This window comes from Colossoma macropomum, unplaced genomic scaffold, assembly GCF_904425465.1.
Source record: "Colossoma macropomum unplaced genomic scaffold, Colossoma_macropomum, whole genome shotgun sequence".
Classification (NCBI taxonomy): Eukaryota; Metazoa; Chordata; class Actinopteri; order Characiformes; family Serrasalmidae; genus Colossoma; species Colossoma macropomum.
Genome location: NW_023494792.1, coordinates 50,448,845 through 50,472,016, shown reverse-complemented (window position 1 = coordinate 50,472,016; position 23,172 = coordinate 50,448,845). Strand labels below are relative to the sequence as shown.

Genomic DNA, 23,172 nt, shown 5'->3' with positions numbered 1-23,172 from the left:
AATAAAGAAAGGAGTAACTAAAGTGGGGTAAATGCAAGGTAGAGTCTATTAAAAGTGGGAGGTGGACTGTGAGAATGTGACATTTGAGCCGAACATGAGCCTCATGCACATTTGGGAAATGATGTCCGAACCTGACCAAACCCAATGTGGGCAGTCAAGTCCCATTTGAACAAATATTTCAAGCCCTACCGTAATATATCAAGGTTAACTGTTTCTGGTCCAACCTTTTTATGGCATATTCTTACCAGCCACTAGACTTGACTAAAGTCAGAGACTACAGCTCATTTTATTCCATGCAAACTTAGTGTTAGTCATACTTTAGTCCTTCATCAATGACAGTTTCTGATGGCACGTTCACTGTTGGCTGGATATTTTTGGTTGGCAGACTATTCTCAACCCAACATTGACCTTGAGGTGTTTAAAAACTAATACTGCTGTGCCTGATACCAGCACAAACACCAGTGCCACTCTGTGTTGAGAATGGTCTACCACCAAATAATTAGGATCTGGGCAGAAGTGTTCCAGTGGTGGTCTTCTTTCTCTTATAGACAGCATAAGGGGTGGTTGACAAAGCTGTCGATGACAGTAAACTAGGCCTGTGCCCAGTGATGGTTAATCAGGTTACCACAGTAACAGCCCCCAGTGATGCTGTTCATTTATTGATTTATTTTGTGCAAACCACAAAATAATATTCCCACGCATAAACAAAAGTGAACTTTTAATCATTGGCTGATTGGATGACCTACATTAATACCACATTTATGTTGAACATTGAACACATTCTGTGCTGCAGGCAAATGTCATGCCTGTACAAAAAGCTGCCTCTGTTATACAGTGTACATTTTAGGACATCCTCCCGCCACATTGTCAGCCTTCAGAGTGAAAAACAACTTTGGTCTTGGGAACAGCGCACGAGTAAAAACATGTCTCAGCTCTCTTTCATCAGGCGAAACGAGTCGTTTCAAACAGCCTCAGGCAAAATTATTTCAGAGAAGAAGGCAAAGGGCTAAGCTAAGCAGCCACAAACTCTCAGACGGTAAAGTTCATGTGACCTTCACAATTCCATTCTTTCTTAATAGATTAACTACAGTTTTGTGGCCAAATTGAAAATGAACCACACAAAGATATACAAAGATTAAGACTCAACTCATAGGATAACACTGGTTTTCTCTCATGTCTGCTTCAGTGTAGCCATTTATTGGTGTTATTTTCCTCACAGTTAACCAAATGAGAGAACTCTGTTACTGGCACAGGCCTCCTGTAATCTACCAAGTGTACACGTAAGATAAGTGGGTAACAGCATAACAGGTAACAGTGAGTAACAGCGCTGCTCTCCACTCCAGCGTTCAGTTCCCTACTTAGGTAAGCACACCAGACTACATCTATGAGTCCTCAGGCAAGACTCCTAACTGTACAGTCACCTACCAAAATGTAAGCCGCTATGAATAAGTGTCTGCCAAACACCCTAGACGTAAACATATTTCTGATAAAATGGCCAATGAGTGATGGTAAAAGGTACGTCCCCCTAACTGGCAACTCAGTATATGGCAAGTATGACTGATCAGTTTCAGTCCACTTTGTTGCACAGCAAACTCACACCCGGTCCAGTCACGCTTGCGGAAGTCAATGCCTCTGGAATCGAGGCGAGAGAACTGGTGACTTGCTTACACCCCCCATCTCCATCTGTCCAGTATGGACACAGGCAATTAGGCCTGAATCCCTTTCAGCTCACTGCTTACTCAGCTTAATTGATTCGATGCCCTACATTAGGTACCAAAAGGAAAAGCAGGCTAGTTAGCCTATTTCCCCCTAAGAAATTAGTGTCATTTACTCCAGTAGTGCAATTGATGAAAATAATGCCGTAGCTGAAATGTTCTGTATGTAAATGTGTTTTAAAACTCTATTAAAGCCTAAGATTGCTATTTACTTCCATAATTCATTATGCAAAAGCCACAACACCCTGTACAAACAAGTCTCTAAAAGATGGATTTCTTGTTTACATTACACCACAGGAGCAATACAATCTTAGTAACTATGATCAATAAAGCCATCGGTAACATAAATACTACACTCTCCCCCTTTGCGGTGCTTGCAATATTTAGCTTGTTTAACAGCCTCAAGGCTAGTCATGTAACTTTAGCTTCAACAAACAGATTAATGTTGAACTGCAATTTCCTCCCAGTCAGTTCAATTAATGAATCCTGGTTTCATTGCTGCAGCTCAGCGGCCCTCAACTGGTCAGATTATTAAAAAGTCATTGTGCCTCTATGTGGCTGTCTCAGAGAGAGATCTAAATTACATTGGTAAAGTGTGAATCTTCACAATCATCGGTGACACCACGTCAAATTACTGCATGGAAAAATCACAATATTTTAGAAGACCCATAGTCTATGTACCATTATAAAACAGTGTGCTGGCTGCTATGCTGTGTTGTGGTAAAGAGTTGGTGTATTAAAAGATCCACATTACATGTTATATATTAATATACTTTTCTTTTTTCCCTTTGGCCTAGTTATGACATTTGCGTGGGTTTGCATACTAAAAACAGACATAATACATAATTAATGTATTTCAAAATCTCTTTATTCCTTTAGAATAGAACAGGCTCTTGCTGTTACAGTGCCTTTAAGACTGATGTATGTAACCTATATATGACCTTTGTTTTTACACCACAGGATCAAGTTTTGCTATATAGATATATATATATATATATATGTATATATATATATATATATATATATATATATATATATATATGTATGTGTGTGTGTGTGTGTGTGTGTGTGTGTGTGTGTATTCCCCCTAAAGTCCACTCATGCCATTTGTGTGGGTTTATGTACCAAAATAATTTTTCCTTTTTCATTCGTTTCCAAAGTCTCTTTATGCATTAGAATTAAACAGGGTATTTTTGTTAAAGACTGATATATGTAAATCAGCTCTGTTGTTATTGGCTACCTTTTATTGTGCTTCATTCAAAAAGTAGTCCAGACTGAAGCACTCCTTAAAACTTTAATGGGTGGGGCTAAACAGCAGTGGGCCGAATGAGAGGATATGTATGCATAGGTTTACACACTATATGGCCAAAAGTATGTGGACACCTATTTGAGCTTGCCCTTCCCCAAACTGTTGCTACAAAATTGAAAGCATATAGTTGTCTAAAATGTCTTTGCATGCTGTAACAGCTCCAGGTCATTATCCCTCCTCCTCCAAACTTTAGTGTTCTGGTAGGTAGTGTTCTGTTGGCATCTGCGAAACCCAGATTTGTCCATCACCCATTCTATCTATTGAAATCACATGTCTATGTGCTTGATTTTTGCAGTAGTTGTGGTTGAAACACCTGAACTCAATAATTAGAAGGGGTGACCACATATTTTTGGCCATATAGTGTATATGGACTGTATGGACTGGGGTGTGAACCGTACATTTTATGGTTACATATGTGCATCAAAATCATTTCAGAAAAGTGGGATTTTTTTCTTCCCTGATAGGGACGCTTTAAGCAAATTCAGTGGTTACATTTTCAGAATTTAAATGTAAAATATATTCAGTTTCAGGCTCACTCTTATAAACCGATGTCCCCACCAGGTAGAATATTCCTGGCCTTTTTCATCATTCAACATTCCATGCGAAATACAATTGGGCGCTATTTGTTTTTTTAAATAAATTCAATATTTCATGAATGTTTAATGGGACGTTCTGCTTGGAGTACTTTTTAATGTAATGCTCCAGAGAGGTCTCTGCATAAATGAAAAACAGGCTTCCCATGATGCAGTAGTAGGGTATTCTAACTAAGTCTGAGACAGGACTGCAGTAGTTGTACAGTAAAGATTGCAGCAGCTTTTATACTTTGAAGCAGATGAAAAATGTTTGAGCTGAAGGAATTGATCCTTGGCAGTTGACAAGATGTCAGGCAGATGAAGCATGCGCATTGTCCCATTGAGATGGATGACTTTCAGCACAGGGCAACTGTGAGATGTGGATTTTATTCCCCATAAGCATTAATCAGCAGAGGATTTACTCCTTCGCTATGCTACAGAGAGCTCCATGCCACAACACAATATCCTTCTAAAACCCCTGAATGCTTTGTGATGAATATGAATACTTTTTATAGACTCGATTGTGAATTTTTTTTCTTTAATCCCCCCACCCCACACACACCCCCTCCCCCCCTTACCTCTCCTCTCTATTCGTCTCCTTCCGAAATTCATCTGAGGCCCGAAAGCTTCAGTGGAGCTGACAGCTCTTGATTTAGGCTGTGATGTGGCTGCCTCTCCAAACAGTCTCTTTATGAGGCGAAGTGCATCATATTGATTCGTGCTGAGCGGGGAGTCACAGTGAACGGGCTTGTGCTGCTATTGCTGCAGAGGTTGTATGAGCAGTGAGTTGTTGTCGTAGCCATGCATTATCTGAGGCGTTGACGTGGAGAGTTAGAGCTCAGACACAGGACGGAGCCATCTGCAAAAACATAAGCACAAGCAATCTGGGTCACTCTCTGGGGGGTCTCAGATCTCAAGCTCTTGCTGTATAACTACCATAGGCTCATATAGTTATCCTATATACTGGAAGGACTAGGCAATTTGTAAATCAGTACTTTCACCTGAGCTCACCTTTGAGATGCTTTTGTTACTGTGCATTTAAGACTGATATATGAAAATTAGCTCTACTCTGATTGGCTGCCCCTGTATTGCTTCATCATCATTCAAAAAACACACTCTTTAGAACTTCAATTTGAGTGAGCAGGGCTATACTTTTAGGTGGATATATGTAAATAAGCTGGTTCTTGTAACATTACAGAAACAATGAATTCAAAATGGGCAGTGTAGTGGCCATATATGGATAGTATGGACAGGAAGTGAACAGTCCAAGTGGTGTGAGACTTTACCAAAGTTTATATTGTTATTTCAAACTCACTACTTACATTACTTCAAACTCCTTTATCTCAAAAAAAGTGAGAAAAAAAAACAGTTGGCCATAATGTGAGCCCATTAAGCTATCGTTGCTATCCAAAAAACATATCTCCATTTTTCCTATTTTTCCTATTTCCTATTACTATTATCATCACATATTCATCAGTATAATGTTGATTATGCATTTGAGACCTAAACATCGAGTCGGATGTTCTTTTTGAGCCTTTGTTTGTGACACTAACACATAAACACGAAAAAGTCCCGCAAAATCTGACCCGACACCTCTGACTTTTATAGTAATATTTCATTCTTTACAGGGTGACAATCAGCAGCACACACTAACCATATTTTTCTGCTGACTCAGTTGCTACTTTTTTTAATTTTAATAAACAAACAGTGCTGATTTAATTTAGATGAAAAGTAAATAACAGCTTTGCTTTCTCTTGTTCTCTGTTTCATTTTTGTAGATTTTTTTTGGATTGCAATGGCACACTAGTCCAATAGCTATCATATGAAAACCTTTTAATTCTTTTTTTTCCCATCAGAATTTTTCTTTTTTATGATTATGTCATTTACAAACACAGAGCAGGCCCAGATGGCCTTAATTTTGGATCAAGATGGAACTAAGAAAAGATCTAAGTGACTTTGAAAGGGGGTTCATCATTGAGGAGCTTCAGTTACAAAGCCTGTATAACTGGCCAGCATTTCAATAGGAATAGTGACTAAAAGGACATTTGCACTTAGAGCAATGGGAAACACATTAGAAAATAGGAAATGGAAACTGTGGTTGAAAGCATCCATTCAGTGACTGTGGTGCTCGCGCATTTGTGTGATATGCAAGGAACGATGGCAGAGTAACTGTTCTTCATGTGACTGAGAAAGTCAACACAGGATGAACAGACATCCTGTACATCCCATGTGTCAAACATGTCAGGCCCGTGGCACAATCCTATCTGACCCACAAAATTATTTTCATTTTCTATTATAATTAGCCTGTTTTACAATGTGCTGCATTACAATCCCCAGTATGCACTGCAACACAATGTGCACAACCCTCCTTCCCTAACAATCTATGGGTTACACCACAAAAAGAAAAGATGTAGTTCAAGCAACGAGGAGAATAGGATAGCTTATATTTTGCTATTAGAGTTTTGACATATTTTTGAATAAACAATGGCCAGTTGGGGTCGTAGCAAAATGTTCATTGAAAATAAAAAAAAAGAACGCTGTTGAGCTTTTTTAATATGGCCCTTTTAGTGGTTGAGTTTGACACCCCTGGTCTGCATAGAGAGGGATATTACTGCAGGGTTGCAGTGCATAAACCCCTTCTGACAAAGAGGAATGCACATTTAAGTGTGATGCATAAACCATAGAGAACGGAACAGGTCCTAACACTTGCTTGACATGCTTACAGTGAGGGGTCTGGTGGCTCTGTTATACTGTGAAGGGCATCTTGCTGGCATGGATTGGGTCAAAGTTTTTCTGACTGATCACCTTTATACTATGCTGAAACATTTCTATCCTGAGGGGGTGGTCTCTTCCTGAATGACAATGCCTCTATCCACATGAGGGGTCACTGAACAGTTTGATGAGTATGAAAATGATGTAAATCATGTTCTACCTTCTTCACAGGCACTAGACCTCATCCCAGTTGTGCACCTATAGGAGATTTTAGGCCATCCTGTTTGACAGAGCTCTCCACCACCATCATCAAAACACAGCTGAAGGAATATTTTGGGAAGAGTGGTGTCACTCCAGTACAGTGGGAGATGCAGGATCTATGTCAAGGCACGTTGAAGATAGTTCATGGTGGTCCAACACCTTACAAAGACTCTTAACGTTGGTTTTCACTTTTGTCACCTGTATGTAACTTTATATTGTGCATCTTGTAAGAGGAATTTTCCTTCTAATAAAATATGTTGTACAATAAAACTGTAATATAATTTGTATTTGTATGTCCCATTAAGTTTTTGTACAATTTTATGCTCAAATAGTCACAAAATAAAACGTGCTTGCATATGCACTCAGGCAGGTATTTAGACAATGTAACTGGCATTTGAGACAGAATATGGTACAGTAATACTCAAAAGTCAGAGACAATGCTTCATTTATTTAATTTCCATTCAAAATGGCTCTGAAGTGCAATTTTTTAATCACTTTTCAGGAGATTTTTCTGAAGAGATTAGATGTAAGATAAGCTACTTGCATAAAGAAGGGGAAGGTCAATGAAAATAAGTGAAAGAAAAGACTTGTCAAAACTGAAGTTCATAAAACGATTATAAGATACAGTGAAAATGAGACTCCTAACAACCGTGCAGACCTGATAGACCACCAAAACTGTCACCATCAGATAAAATCTCCAGGTCTGGGTCTAATATATATATATATTTTTTTTTTGAATAGTACTGTATTCACATCTATTTGTATCATGAATATGAATGTCTTCCTCAGTCATATATGGATGCGTATACAGCCATCTATCATATAGGAACATTCTGAGTAATTTGTATATTGCAGAAGTTAAACTGATAGTAGTGGTTAAAGGTCCTTGGCTCTATTCATGCCAGTTCCTGAGCTTGCTGCATCTCACTGCTGTCGTGCCTTAACAGAGGTTGTGAACGTGCTGTGTATATTTTATATCCTCCGTTTGAATATAAGTGCCGCACATGCAGGTGGCCAGGTGGTGTGGAGGTGTAACGTCACATTCGAATGTGAACGTGCTGCATAATTCACAAGTCTCTTTTCCCCTTCTGCCCTGCCTCTACAGGAGGGATAAAGAGTTGTGCAACCTTGACAAAGTATCGGTCAATTCACAGACTCTTGCATGTGTTTTTTGGGGGCTGGGATTAGTCCAGTGTCTGGCAAATGAAAGCTTTAGTGATTGGAATGCATGTGCAGGGGCCGGTTTATGTGGTTCACCTGAATTTGTTGTGCATTCAAACATACTTGGACGGAAGAGTGCTTTCAGCTTTTTTTTGCACAGAAAACCTAAAGCTAATTACAAAAATCGATGACATTCCCTTTTGTCATATGTATCTTGTTCCTGCAGAAATATGTGGCCTATTTTACGATGAATGACCTCAATATTCATTCAAAAGGGGAGGTGGAAGTGGACTAATTGGGTGTATTTATAAAAGGCGATGACCTCTTAATGCACTCTGAAGCACTCGTTCTTTCTCCACTCATCCATCTAACCCTCTCTCTCCGCGCATTTCTTCAGAGCGAGGGACGGTGTGACTTCAGAACCCTCCAGATCCTTCAGTAAGTACACGACACACACCCCCACAAGCGCACACACATGCACACATACACTTACATGTATTTTAACTAGAGTCCAGTCTGTCCAGCAATCTCCCACACACGGATAAGTCACGCAGACAAATGAATCTCCTGTAGACTCACGCTTAATAGAGATGTGCCCACTGATTTAATGATTCTTTGATGAACAAACATAGCCCACAGCAAAATGGTTTGTGGGCTGTGAGAAAAAAAATTGGTGGTAAATGCCCTTGGGGTAGTGAATTAGATCACTCCTTGATGTTCATCCTATCCTTACATTTATCGTGTTGTATCGGCAGAAAATCCTAAATAAACCTTTTAAAGGCTTCTTTTAGTCATGCACTAAATGTGCTTTTGATCTGGAGGGCCAGTTTATCTCCTGCTTAAAAGCCAAACGCTGCAAGCGCTTTGGGCTGGAGAATAGAGGGCATGTTACAGAAATAGCAGTGATCCTGGACGTGCTGGAGGTTTACTTTTCTCCTCCTTTGTGCCGGCAAGCTAATTTTGGGATCAAATAGAATCAGTTACAGATTTGAGGCGGCACAGCATTCATGATGTTACAGAGCAGTTAGGCTGACATTATTCTCATGAAGAGCCACCCGATGTTATAAAATGCCAACCCAGATCTCTCTCTCTGTCTCTCTCTCTCTCTCTCTCTCTCTCTCTCTCTCTCTCTCTCTCTCTCTCTCAGGGACTTGTGTAGGAGGTTGCCTGCCTTGTGTTTACCCAGTCGGTGAGTTTCTACCTACGCAGAACCCCTGCAGAGAAAATGCCACACTGCTCTGAGGTGCCATTTCCTGGGCTGCTAATAAGAGAGGGAGAAAAAGGGCCTACAGCTCCATCCTCCCTGATCCCACTGATCTGATGCTGTCACGTCAGGAGCTGTATCATAAACTAGAAGCTAGTCTTCATTATGTCTTTATAATGTCATACTTAAGCATAGAAGTTATGATTCTAAATAAAAGCCTAAGTGGTGAATAATACAAGACCTAAGACTTTAGTTGGCTAAAAATAGTTGTGATTTTATTCATTTTGTTCTTACTTTTATTTAATTTAGTTTCATTTAATGTTAATTAAATTCCCTTTTCTTTATTTTAATCCTGTTTTACTATTTACTTTATTTCTGTGAATGATCATTTCATGCATGAAAGGTGATATGGATCATTCTTCGAAAAGGAGCAAAGTCAGAGCTGAAAACACATTATAGACTTTGAACTGATTTTAAACTAAAATCCTTTTGCTTTGAGTGACCCTATACTTTAATTATGTTTATTCCGTTAATACAAATGACTGATCATTTAATTTCTGTCATTTGATAAAGTTTTGATAGTGTTATGATTGTTTTGTTAGTGAAAAAAGGTAGTGTCTACTTTCTTACATCGTTGCTACAAGGGGGTGCTGTTTACGCCGTCTGAACAAGGTTGTCACAACCTCATTACTCAGTAACGTTGCTGTGTGGTGTTATCACTACCTGTTGGCAACTTAGCAAAATTCCATGGAGTTCGATGCACAACATAATGGAAGTTATAAGGATTTTGGGAGGTTGTGACAGCGTACTGACAATGTTGCCACTACGTTGTCATGATGTCGTCACTGAACCCCTTAAAATCTAAGGCTTGTTACATACTAAGGCTTATTACTCAGTAACTACAGGGACTTCAATGCAAACTGGTTGAGCTATTCTTAAGTTATAGAGGTATGTAATAAAACTTTGTATGTAACAAAAAGAACAGGTTGTCACAATGTTGTCACAGCAAAACTGTTGGCTTGTTTTGTATTATACCAGACTGTTTTTGTGTTTTGAAATAATGGCATAACCCTTTTTAAAAATGTGAATAATGGTATTTGTTTTAAAAACATAAAATGGTTCAATAAATTCAATCAATTAAAATTCATTGCACAAAAAAACAAAAACACAAACCACCGAGCATTTACAATCGAAGAGTTTCATTCCAAAAAGATATACATCCATTTACAACATTACAGTATTACTCATAAAACAGCACGTTGTATGGGTAAAGCTCACTCCCAACAATGAAAAGTGTGCTTGGGAACGAAACCCTTCAACCGTTGAAGTCGTAACCCTAAGCCTATGCGGTGCTGGTACAACAACGTCGAGTTTAAGTTAGACCCGGTTCAGACACCGTAGTTGTAGTCCGGAAATATGGCGACCAGGAAAAGAAGAAAGTGTCATAAGTGTAAGTTAAGAACTATTTTACGTTGCTGTAACATTTGTGACTAAAACGTTAGCATTTACTTCAACGGCAAGTACATAAAAGTCTGTTATTGTCAGACTTTAGACGTTGACTGTACAGTTGGACTAGCTTCGCCGGCTAAAAAAGGCACTAAACACAGGCAGCGTACTAGCTAACGTAAGCCAGCTAGCTAGCTTCGTTGATGTGGCAGTCAAAATGAAAATGAAAAAAAATGAAATTAAAATTTCAAGAGGAGTTCGCTACTCTAACGTTATGTCTTTCTTTAAGGATTAACCTCTCACCTCAGCCGCGTTAACCTATAGAAGGGAAAAAGTGTGAATCACAAGCGTCTTTGGAGAATTTACGCTTAAAGTTAGCCAGCTGTTATTAGCCGAGTCTTACTGTGTCGGCAAACTACAATGCATTCATGCCGACTGGGCGTTAGTAACTTAGCTACAGACACTGTAAGACGGGTTACTGTAGCTAGTTGATACTGAAATGTTTTACTGCAGGACAGGAAGTAGGCTGTAAACACTGTTGTTTTGTTGATGTGAGTTAACAAAAGTGCTAAAGTATACAACATATCTGTTTCTTGCAGCGACATGAGAGTTTCAGAGGAAGGCCTTGACACAACCTCCATGAATTGCTGTCCTTAGCACTGCTTCTGATCAGTGGTGCCTCCACAGAGCCACAATGAGTCCTGAGGAGTCAGGCAAGGAGGTGGACATGTGGTCCTCCATCCGCTGCCTGGGTTACCTGTCCAGCCTAAACCTGCTGGTGGCTGTATGTCTGGGCATGTATGTGCGGTGGGAGAAGACTTCCGAACCCACAATCTTGGTCATCTTCATTCTGGGTCTCTTTGTGTTGGGCATTTCCAGCATCCTCTATTACTACTTCTCCATGGAGTGGGCTAGCCTCAGCCTGTTCCACCTGTGGTTTGGCTTCCTGCAGGGTCTCCTGTGCTTCCTCAGTAGCCCCTCTTTGGAGAATGATATAAAGGAGCAAGTCACAAACTACCTATTGCTGGCCAGCGTGGCAGTGCGTTCCCTGTGGGCTCTGACAGAGCGCCTGTGTGGCAGTGCCAACTACCGGAGGGTTGTGCTCACTTCGGCCGAGTTGCTTGAGCTGCTGGGCTTTGGCATTGCAAGCACCAGTATGGTTCTCCAGAGGTCAGTTGCAATCATCGCCCTTCTGGTCGCCTTAGCGTCCATCATCATAGATCTGCGCATGAAGTCTCTTCTGGCCCTTCCCAACCTGATCTGCTTTTCTGTGGTGGCCTCTGTCACCTTCTTCCAAGCTCTGAAGGTACAGACTAACCCCTTTGCCCTTGGCTGCTACCTGGGCCGACTCATCTGCGAGCCGCTCCTGGACGTCTACTTCAGTGGGCTGTCTGTGACTGAGCGCTGGATGCCCTTCCTATCAGCAGGCCGGCTGTGGCGGAAACTCACTCTCCTCCCGCTGGGTGTTACCGAGCTGACATTTTTTGTGCTTTGTGCCCTGAAGCTGGGTCAACTAGAGTTCTGGTACCTGGTCATCCCAGGCTTTTGTGTGTTTGGCCTGTTCTGGATGCTGTGCCACGTGGTGTTTCTGGTCACGCTGTGGAGCTTCCACACAAAGCTGAGCGAGTGTCAGAGGGTCCGAGCCACCCAGCACTCAGACACGCGTAGCCTGGACAGGGTCATGGCCTCCAGAGGGATGCGCCATTTCTGCCTCATCTCTGAACGGCTGGTGTTCTTCAGTCTGATCTCTACTGCCATACTGGGGGCTGTCTCATGGCAGGTAAGATAAGTTTATAGTCTTGTGTCAGATTTCTGTAGTAGGGTTTGATTCTTTAGGAAGTGATTTAGTGCTTCATGAATCAATATCGGCTTTATTTCTGCAGTAACATTCAATAACATTCAAAAATAACAATGAAATAAAATAGATTAAAATTAAATGTAAAGGTATAAAAAGAGCCAACAGAAGAAACATATGTGAATATGTACCAATGTAAGTGCTTTACAGAGAAAATACATATGCACATTTAATGCACAACTGCTGTTTATTTGCTGAAGTTAACATATTTTGGGAAAAAAAAGAACATTTTTAACTTTTATGTTTATTATTTTCCAATATATTAAATTCAGCAGGTCAGTTGAAATTCTGTGCTAAAATTGTCAGAAGAATGTGGAACAATATGTGAGAGTGATACAAAATATTAAGAAGCTACAAGTGATTATATAAAAAGATAGAAGTTTGAAAAATTTGCATGATGACCCGACCAAAACATCTGGACCAATTGCAACAGCAATGTTGTAATTAGGGCTTAAAATGAATATTTTTTTACATTAAAATCACAATTTGAAAGTGCAATTTTTAAATGACCAGAGCTGCAATTTTAATTATAGCTTACAGCTATACAACAACTTTATCTTAAGTTCTAAGTGAACAAGCATAACTAAATAACACAGAGCTTTTGAACTGCCGGTAGATGAGTTAGACCTATTAAAAGCAACGATGTGCTTTGTACATGGCATGACCAAAACTTGCTGGCCATTTGGCAAAGTACGGTCAGGTTTAAGCATCAAGTTAGAAAAAGTAGATTATTCTGGTCTTCTTGGCCAAAATAACATACCTGGACCATAAATTATACAAAATCACAATTATTCGCAATCACAAGGTTGGTCAGAAACATCTTAATTAGATATTTTTCCCAAATCCTTCAGCCCTAGTTGAAATCTCTCATGTATGATCACCCTCCATGCCAGTAGGAACATTTTTAATAGGTCACACAGAGTGGTGGCATCTTGGTAGATGCTGCTCATGGGTTTGGGCATATTAATTAGCAAACTCAGTTTTATTGTACCAAAGCAACTAAACTATAACAGAAGATTTGGCCCCATAATCGAGTTATTACAACAACAAAGAACACAGGATTTAAAAAATAATCAGGAAAAACCTGTAGAAAAATATATAATTCCACTGCTTGCAGTTGAAAAGTCCAAATTCTCAGTGGGAAAAGTGCAGGAAGCTAATTGGTGGTTACAAGAAGTGTTTAAAAGCAATTATCCTCACCAAAGCTGTGAAACTAAGTGCTAGTTTTGGGGGATTCTAAAATTGTCAAGAGCTCTTTGATTTTCTAAACAAAAATGCTGAAGTTTTTTCTTCTTTTTTTTTTCCTTACCTTTCCTAAGTCGTAAACCGAACCAGAAAAAAACAAATGGGACCAAAATATATTTGTTTAAATGTTTAATTTTCTATATTCTCAGAAAAACACTTCAGTTGCTTTGAAAAAAATGGAAAAAAATACTAGAATGCTTAACTGTGTCATCCAGACAAGCCATTTGATGACTGGAAAATCAAAATTATGCATAAGGAGAAAAATAATGACTACGCCTTGCTGTTGTTGATTAGTAAGTGGCAGGATTTTGCTCTTCTTCCTACTGCTACTCTCATGTAAAATGAGGACAGCATGCCGTACCGGCTGTTAGACCTTGGGCAGAAGTACCTTTTCTGACAAACGCAGAGATCTACTAAGCGTTAAGATAATGAACTGTCAAATGAGTCATTCCAGGCTGTTCAAACCTGGTTTAGGCCTTGGTGGAGACAGTACAGTGTCTGAGGCAGCAATAGCATTTTCATTTGTGTGTGAAATTAGTACAGTGGTGAATTAGACAGCGGTTTACACTCACAAGCTGGGTAATTACTGGCTGTGTAGTCGTTAAAGTTGAATTGACAAGTCTTATAGAACATGAATGCTTTTAGATTTGACTTGAGCTCAAAATAGACAGTGTGGGCTGTCTGTCTCTTGTCCTTTCTTAGTCTTCACTCCAGCCTGACCCGTTACTTGAAAATGCTGAAGAATGTGATTCATTTTTATTCTTTCAGCCATTCCTACAAGTGTAGTTTTCTTCGATTTTTTTTCTATAGATTCTCTGCCAAAGTATATCCGTTAGGATAAGTGTAAGCTATAGTGTGACCAAACTACTTGGTATCTTAGAACCATCAGATGGCATTACTGATTATGACTGAGTGATTGAGTCTTTTCTGGCTTGCAGTTGTCCAATGCTCTGTACATGAGCATGTTCCTGGTGGTGCTGTCTTTGGAGTCTCTGACACATGGACTTTTCCATGAGCTGGGGAATTGCCTTGGAGGGACCTGCGTGGGGTATGCAGTGATTATTCCTACAAGTTACTGCAGGTAAGTCGAGGCAAAATTCTATTTGTCATATGTTCAGTATGTCAAGGACATCCATACATTGAAATTCTTGTGGTGAGGTTCGGTAAGTACTCTCTACATTTGGACAACACAATATATACAGAAGAGAAGAAGACAGTATACAGAGAGCTATTTATACAAAATGATACTGAAATTGCAATTGCAGTAAAAGTGCAATAGCCAGAACAACCCAAAAAAACATGTTTTTGTGTGTTATTTAACCAAACACTACAAACTATTTATGAGGTTTTTGTGAGATTTTATCAGTGATTTCAAATGTGTTTTGAAACGGTAATTTGACCTTCAGGTTTGAGTGTTTAGGTCTCTCCCCATTTAAAGAGATAGAAGCCTGGAAATAACTGTCCTGTAAGGACTTTAACTTTATTAAATGTTAATTTTATTTAACTAACAATTCCTGGTTTTTTTTTTTGTTTCCCACTTTTTGTTTGAAATTGTGGAGTACCGATATCATATTAAGCAGCAACTTTGGTTTTATATTATTGAAAACACTTTCCAGGCTTTTGAATGGTAGTGTACCTTTCACCCCAACTCATATATCCTGAATATTTATTTACAATTTACATTCTTATATATGCACATCTTATATAAGTAAAACTGGTTTTTGAGAGTTTTTAACCATATCGACACACTCACTTTGGACATGGTATGATTTGTGAACTGTCGGTCTATTTGAAAGTGCACTGTTCGGATGAACATCATCTCAAGGAGTTTTTCAGAAGCAGCACGTGCCTTGATTTATCACTTCATCCAGTTGCTGTCAGCCTCTCACCTTGTGCCTGTCTCATGGCGTCAGAACCATGTTGAGCAGTCCACTCAGGATGTTAAAGCATAGTGGGGAGGTTGATGATTGGAACTCCCTGAAGGTGCGATGGTAAACGGAGTGCGAAATAAACTAATAGGCATTAATAAACATGGGCTAATGCCGGCCCTGTGGGGAGGGCCGTGTCCCGTGCATGCCTGGCAAGTGGAGGGGGAAAGCAGAGAGAACGCTCCAGGCAGGAAGGCTGCTGGTAGGCTTATTAGGATGCAGTCCCACGGCCCATCGTGCTCAGTATTCCAGCGCACTGAGAGCCAGGCCCCAGCAGGGAGCCGGCACATGAGGGGAATATAGCAGGGTGTAATCTCCTGTCTGATGGGCGCAGATCATGTTTTTACAATGATGAGGGCTTCTCGGGGAGACGAGGCAGACAGAGAGAGAGACTAGAAAGGAGAGAGAAAAGGAGAGAGGGACAGAAAAGGACATGAATTAAAAGGACCAGGTTGGCATATGCACCTTTTAGCTACTTTTTTGTCTTCGGCAGATGGCACAATAATTTGTCCCTTTCTGATATTTGAAGCTAATAGATTGGTCACTGGTTTGTTCACTTGTAATTACACCAATTTATATAAGTTTCCAATTTGTTAAGGGCATCTACCTTTTATCTACACTCACTGACCATTGTATCAGGTACACCTACCATATACACTATGTCCAAAAGTATCCAGACACCTGTAGTGAATTAGCAAATTTCACTACTTTAAGCAGCACATTTCTGACAGAGGCATTCAGTTGCACACACATGTATACTCTCCATAGAAAAACATGGCTAATAGTATGTGACACTCTGGAGCAGCCACTTATGAGCCGAAGGTCACCATGCCCAGTGCCAAGTATTGGCTAAAGGAGAATGCCCTCCTGCATTGACTGTGAAGCTGTGGGTACTGTGTTCTCCGGAGGGATGGAGCTCCATCCAGTACCTTTGGGATGAGATGGAGTGAGTTAATCAACTAACATCAGTACCTCACCTCACTGAAACTCTTGTTGCTGAATCCAAAATCTTGACAGCAAATTCTGACCCCAAGAGTAGAGGCTGTTACTGCAGCAAAGGGGGAACAAACCTATTAACACCCTTGATTTCAGAAGAAACATTGGATAGTTTGCAAGTGTCTGCAAACTTTTGGATATGTAGTGTAGGTGTACAGTAACTGACTGTAGCTGATCTGTTGATGCACAGTTTGTTTTGCCCTCCTCTAGCACTTTATTAGTGGTACATGAGATAAATATGACCACAGAGCAGCTCTTGGCTGGACACTTTTGGGTGGTGGACCGCTCTCAATCTGACAGTGACAGTGATGTGCCAAGAATAGTCCCCCACCCAAGTAATATCCGGTCAGCGGTTGTCCTATGGTGGTCCTTTTCCATTGCTGGATTATTAGTTCTGCAGCAACAAGTGGGATACAGTCTGTAATTATAAACCTACAAAGTGCACCTGTATGATATGTCAGATAAAATGGTCAATGAGTGTAGGTACATATACATTACTCCAATGACCTCCTCATATATTGGTCTATAGAGTGTAAAAGTGAAACATTGATCTTTTTTTAATTGCCATTCACCTCACTCTGTATAGCATAACCAAAAAAAACCGACCTTTTCTCCTGCTTGAGTCTCGTCTAAAACTGATGGAAATAAGATGCAGTATTGCTACATAGTAACTCTCAGTGTGTTCATTAATGAGTTTCATTAGCATTAGAGAGCAGAGAATAAGGGCCAGGAATGGGGGGAAAAGATCAAGCAAAGCTGAAATTAGACAGTGGAATGGAGAGTATGACTACTAGAGAGAAACAGACAGGAGAGAATAGAAGAGAAGCGTCATTTCCGCTTGAATAGCTGAACACCTTGCCAGGTAGTTTTCACGGGTCAGTATGCTTAAGATCTGCCATTTTTGTCTTCAGCAAGCATGTGTACAGCCATGCTGTTCTGCAGTCCAATTTCCACTGTTTTCGTCCGAAGGCTCCGTGCCTTAACGGGCTTTTTTAATGATGCTGCATCTAAGCGAACATGAGCAGGAGGGTCGTAGCTGTCTTGACACAAAGCGTTATGTGTTTGGAGGGCAATATGCTGAATGAGGTTTACAAGACCATTTTGTTCTGTTTTTCTTCTTGGAATGGATAACTAAACTGCCTTGACCTTCAGAATCAGGTTTTCTTATGTATTTACAAATACTGAAAGGCCATGGCCAATCTCTTGCTTCCTTTTTTGCTTTTGTGTTGAACCCTTCTGTGCCACACTACCCCAGTTTCTTTGGCTGTACCTTCCTTTCAGCTTTTCCTGTATGACTATCCCTCCTACTCCTTGCTCATCTATTCATTCTTGCTATATTTCTCACAGCTATCACACTCTTTGTCTATTTGCTTTTGCATCATCATCCACCTCCTCGTCCCCTCTCTTTTCCTTTCATCCTCCTACCTTTCTCATCTGCTACCTACAGCGTAGTTTAGAACTAGACATGGGCATTTTAACAGCATTTGCTACTTGAATAGTCTCATTTTTAAACAAGTAGTATCTAAATATACCTTTTTGTAGTGTTATGGATAAAAATGAACCTGCAGCAGGGGTTAAAAGTCATTTAATGCACATACCTAGCATAAGAGGTGACCCGTACTTGACCATTTGGTTGATTTAGTGCAGTTGAGTTATTTTTTGTTTGTTTTTTTCTGGGCGTATGTGATTTAATACCCTACCAGCTGACCTGCAGAAAAATAGCATTACGTTACAAAACATTACACTACCAGTTTGTCATCTTGTTTATAAAAAAATGTCCATATACACAGAGAAGCCACGTCATTAAGCACAGCTCCTTGTATTTACGCTCATTGTCCATTTTATCAGGCACATTTGCCGTATAGGTGCACTTTATTTCTACGATTACAGATTGTAGTCCGTCTGTCTGCATACTGTGCATAATTTGTTAACCCACTTTCACACTGTTTTTCAAAGGTCAGGACCACCACAGAGCAGGTATTATTTGGGTGGTGGAGTGAGCAGTGAAGTGGCTGGTCGGAGTATAGTCATGTGCAGAAGTTTGGGCGCCCCTGGTCAAAATAGGTTCTGTTGTTTTTCTAAATAATTCATACACCCCCTCTTTAGAGAACGCATATTTTAAGGCACTGCAGCAAATAAAAGGAAATTGTGCACTAAAATTTGCAGAAACATTACATATTTAAGTGTAGTGGATGTGTTAACTATTTTCACTTAGAAAATCAACAAAACATGTTATTTGACCAAGGATGCTCAAACTTTTGCATACAACTGTATGGCTCTGTTTTATGGCATTTTACTGAGTCAGACACATTATCGGCTGCTTGTATTGTGACTTTCTGCAGTCCTGTATTTCACAGTCAAAAATGTTAGTAAAAATTAGTAAAAGAAATTGTGTAAAAATGAATACAATGAAACACATACTAATGAGTTTTGATATCTACATATTCAAATAACAATGATGATCTCATCTCCTGAAGTCAAGTTGACCCCACACACAGATAATGTTCTTCGTCCTCATACTCTTTTCACTGTGTGTGCAGTGCGGACGGTCAGCCGGTGCTGCTGCCTCCGGAGCAGTCGCAGAAGCTGAACCTACGCTCGACGGCCACACTGAATGCCGTGCAGCGCCTGTTCTCGCACCATCTGATCCAGACATTTGGCTGTGATTACTCCACCAGCGGCCTGAGTCTAGAAGCGCTGCAGGCCAAGCTGCGCTCTTTTCTTGAACTGCGCACTGTCGACGGCCCACGCCACGACACCTACCTCATCTACTACAGCGGACACACACTGCCCACCGGAGACTGGGCCCTGACGGGTGAGTCCATGTGAATACAATATACACTACTGTTCAAAACAGTTCAGAAATCTGTTTTCTGTAATATAAAGCTAAGTTGGTTGCAGATATATAGACAGATGTATAAATGTCTTAGAATCAGTTTGTACATTTCTAATATTCTTATATGGTTAATGTGATGTTACGCTAAAATGAACATCCACAATGTCTCATATTTCAGCTTATAATAAGAAATTGCTATAAATATATAATTACTGTCTATTGTTTATTATTTAATAACTTGTTGCTATTAAGCACATTAATTGTCTTCATACACTGTATAGATTATTACTGAATAAGACAACTGTAGTTTATCAACTGCAGCATTTCCACAGCCTAGGCTGGTCCTTTAAACTTAAATGGCTACCTAAAGTTTAAATGCTTTATCAGAAGTGGCACGATCGCACCTGGTGCTTGATGATATTATTTATGGCGTACCATTCTCAGTTTATGAAGGGAAGTGTGTCTTGTTATAAATGCAGCTTATGGCCTTATCGGGCACCTTATGTTCTACCATGCTGTTAATACCTACGTGCTTCCCTCACCAGGAGCTTTTGCAAAAAAACCTTGGCAGTTATTTTCTGGCTGGCCTTTTACTATTCATTGTTCTGAAAGCTCTCCAAACTGTAGGAGAAATATCTTATCTTGGCTCGGTGTCTGTGCCACGCTTTATCTTTCTGCCTGTGTGTGCGTGCTGCACCTCAACGAGCTATTAATCCTTATGAGGGATACGCAGTGTCACAGTCTGTGTCACGCTGTTTGATCAGACCAGGCCGGTCGAGAAACGGCCCCGCGCCGCTGCTTGGTTCTGACCGGGGCATGCAGGTGGAACAGGCCCTGTCTGACACTGACACACACACACACACACACTGGGGAGGTGTGCTTTTCACAGCCTTTGCTTTCATGTTTCTCACATTCACTTTTGTTTCCCCTGCCACAAATTACTATCACAAGCTACATCTATACAAATCATCCCTTTTTGGTTTGCAAATGGCATATTTCACTCATTAATGCGAAATGATCTAAAAAGACTGAATACTCGGGCTGTTTTACAGTAATTCAATAGCGTTGAATTGCCAATAGTGTCGTGGGGTGGGGTGGGGAATGGCGGCAATCAAGTGAGAGTCACTTTCCGAACAAACAAACAAACAAACAAACAAATAAATAAATAAATAAATAAAAGATAGCGTGCCCTGAGTACACGTGTATGCAAAAAGTTTGAACACCCCTGGTCAAATGATGTTTGTTGATTTTCTAAGTGAAAATAAATTAACTCATCCTCCATAGAGAGCACACATTTTAATGCACTGTTTATTTGCAGAATTTAACATGTTGGGGGGAGAAAATGCACTTGCACTGCAGCAGAACATTCTGAAACATGACTACATATTTAGACTGATATGACATGGACTGCACATTAAAACACGAAAAAATATGATAAATAAATATGATTACTTTCGTGCACCTTAAAGCCACAGATGGCACGTTTTCTGACATTCAAATTGTGCAACTTCACTGGCAGTTGTGACAGATGACATTTATTGGCCAAAAATAGGCAGGATTCTTCCTTCTGATTGTCTCACAATGATTTGATTTGATTACAGTTCTTTAGCGGATGATGTAATGCAACATGAAATTTAAAACAATTCAAATTAGATTATTTTTGTGCTATTCAGAATTATTGTTAAAAATAAGCTGAATTCACGATGGAGGAACTATTTACACAGAAAAAGAATATAAACAATAAAACAATACACCGAGTTTTACATTCTAAACAGCAAAATAAACAGTACATTCATTTTCGATAATCATCTCATTTTGATAAAATCAAACTTAATATTTCAACTTCCCAAATTTCAAAAAAATATTGCAGTTATACTTCTATTCTTATTGGCGATCATAATAATTTCTAACTGGTAAAGTGACAATTCCAAAATTGCTGCAGTTGCTACCTTTTTTGATTGGCTTTATTGATTAACTTTTACATTCTCAGGTGGGGACTGCCTGCGTCTGGAGCAGCTTCTTGATTGGTGGAGAGAGCGGAATGTTGGCTTCTCCTCTCGTCTCATGCTGGTCCTGGACACAGAGAACTCTGTGCCATGGGTGAAAGCAGCGCGGAAGGTGGAGGGGCTCTATGTGGCTGTTCAGGGGGCCGAGATGAGTCCTGCAGGGGATGCTGAGAGCCAGGTTGCTCCTCAACTGGGAGACTTCACAACTGAGTGGGTGGAATACAACTGCAACCCAGACAGTGGCGTGCAGTGGTCGGAGAGAGGCCGGCTCATTGCTGCTGTGTATGGCGTGTCCAAGTGCTGGAGTGACTACAGGCTCCACCTGCCCACCGGCACTGATGTAGCCAAGCACTGGAAAACCCACTTCCCTCGAGCCACCTACCCGCTGGTTTCTGTGGCCAACTGGTGCTGTGGGCTGAACCTGCTGTGGCTGTGCAGCGCCTGCCTACGCTGCTTCAGGAGATTCAAACTGGCCTGGTTTCCTCCTACCATACTGGACACGGGACAGGGAATCAAACTAGTGCGCTCATAGACACGAACAAAGACTTGGATGGTGCAATGTACTTTATTTCATCTTAATATATTCCTTACTTTATGTGCCTTCTCTTCTCTTGCTTTGCTGGTTTAAGTGCTCATTATTTAGTTTTGCCTTTGGCTTGTTAGAAGTTGGCGCCTCAGTGGAGAGCCATGAATTCTGAAGGTCACTGTGCACTTCATGTTCAAATTTTGCTGTCTCTGCCTAGCCAAGATATCCACAGTGGCTTTTTCATTCTGGAGCAAAATCAGCCCACTGCATAAGAAAATTCTGGGTCATTGCTCATAACTGATTTTACTTTTAACTGCCAATCCAATTGCCAATATTTTGCAGTATTTTCTTACAAGAATGATTGCTAGACCATATAAAATAAGTTTAGCAACTTAGTACTGTGAACATACGTTGTCATCTATGCAGATACTTACTTAGTTTATTGTAATTAGTAAATAAAATGGGCTTTGGAACCAAGTAACTATATTGATGTTGAACATGAGTGAATTTTGGGATCCACACTATATGATTATTTTCATTTGTAACCATCAGTACCAATAACACTGATACCACACTGATACCATTACGATTGCACACATCTACGAGAGTCAAAACATAGTCATTTTCTCACTTTCTAGCTTTTAAGTGCCTTGGGCTGTATGCTTCCATTTGACTGTATGACGAGGTAAAATGGTAATTTATTGAGTTCCAAGTGCCTTTTTTCTAGGAGTGGTGGGGTGACTAAATATTATAATTTATGAGGTCTGTTTTTTTGCCTCGGGATGGAACACATTCAGCAAAACAGGAGCTGCCACTGAGATTGGTGTGTGGTGTGCAGTGAGTAGAGGAGGGCAGCTTAGGCTGACCCTCTGTTCCTCTGGAGAATACTGCATGAGTGAGTGCACTTTAGCACTGGGTACAGGCCTTCTCTCTGGGACAGTGTGGTTACGTAAGAAGTGCCTTTTTTACTTGACAGAAATAGACATGCTTTGTACAGGTTTTGGCACGTCATCTTATTATTTCTTGTTTGATCCAAATAAATATTTTATTCAAGCAATGTATTGTACTGTTAATTAAGAAGATTAAACCGTGTGTCTACTTTGTAAATTACATTTTGACTCCATTTTTATATAATCACATAAGACATGAATATGTAGTTCAGGAAATAGATGTTAATTTTAACAAAGTTTTCTTTTAAAGCATCTAAATCTCTGTAAATGAAATGTCAATACTAGTGTACCAAATGACGAATTTAAACTGTAAAACTGAATTTAAATTACCATTTAGAGGCCATTGAGTGGAAAATTTAATTAGAATTTTGCTACTGATATGCTTCCATAGATGGGAAGTAAAGTTATCTTTGTGTTGGCATTTTACTGCTGCTGACTAACGTCACACTG

General features: G+C 40.1%; 1 protein-coding gene across 1 annotated transcript; it reads left to right on the top strand.

Annotated features, from left to right (window-relative positions):
* The first annotated feature begins 10,294 nt into the window (after positions 1-10,294).
* tmem168a (transmembrane protein 168a) lies at positions 10,295-22,882 on the top strand. Its single transcript, XM_036577485.1, has 5 exons — positions 10,295-10,384; positions 10,980-12,160; positions 14,419-14,561; positions 18,945-19,219; positions 21,231-22,882. The coding sequence occupies exons 2-5, from the start codon at positions 11,075-11,077 to the stop codon at positions 21,776-21,778; spliced, it is 2,052 nt and encodes a 683-aa protein (XP_036433378.1). The 5' UTR covers positions 10,295-10,384; positions 10,980-11,074; the 3' UTR covers positions 21,779-22,882.
* The last annotated feature ends 290 nt before the right edge of the window (positions 22,883-23,172 follow it).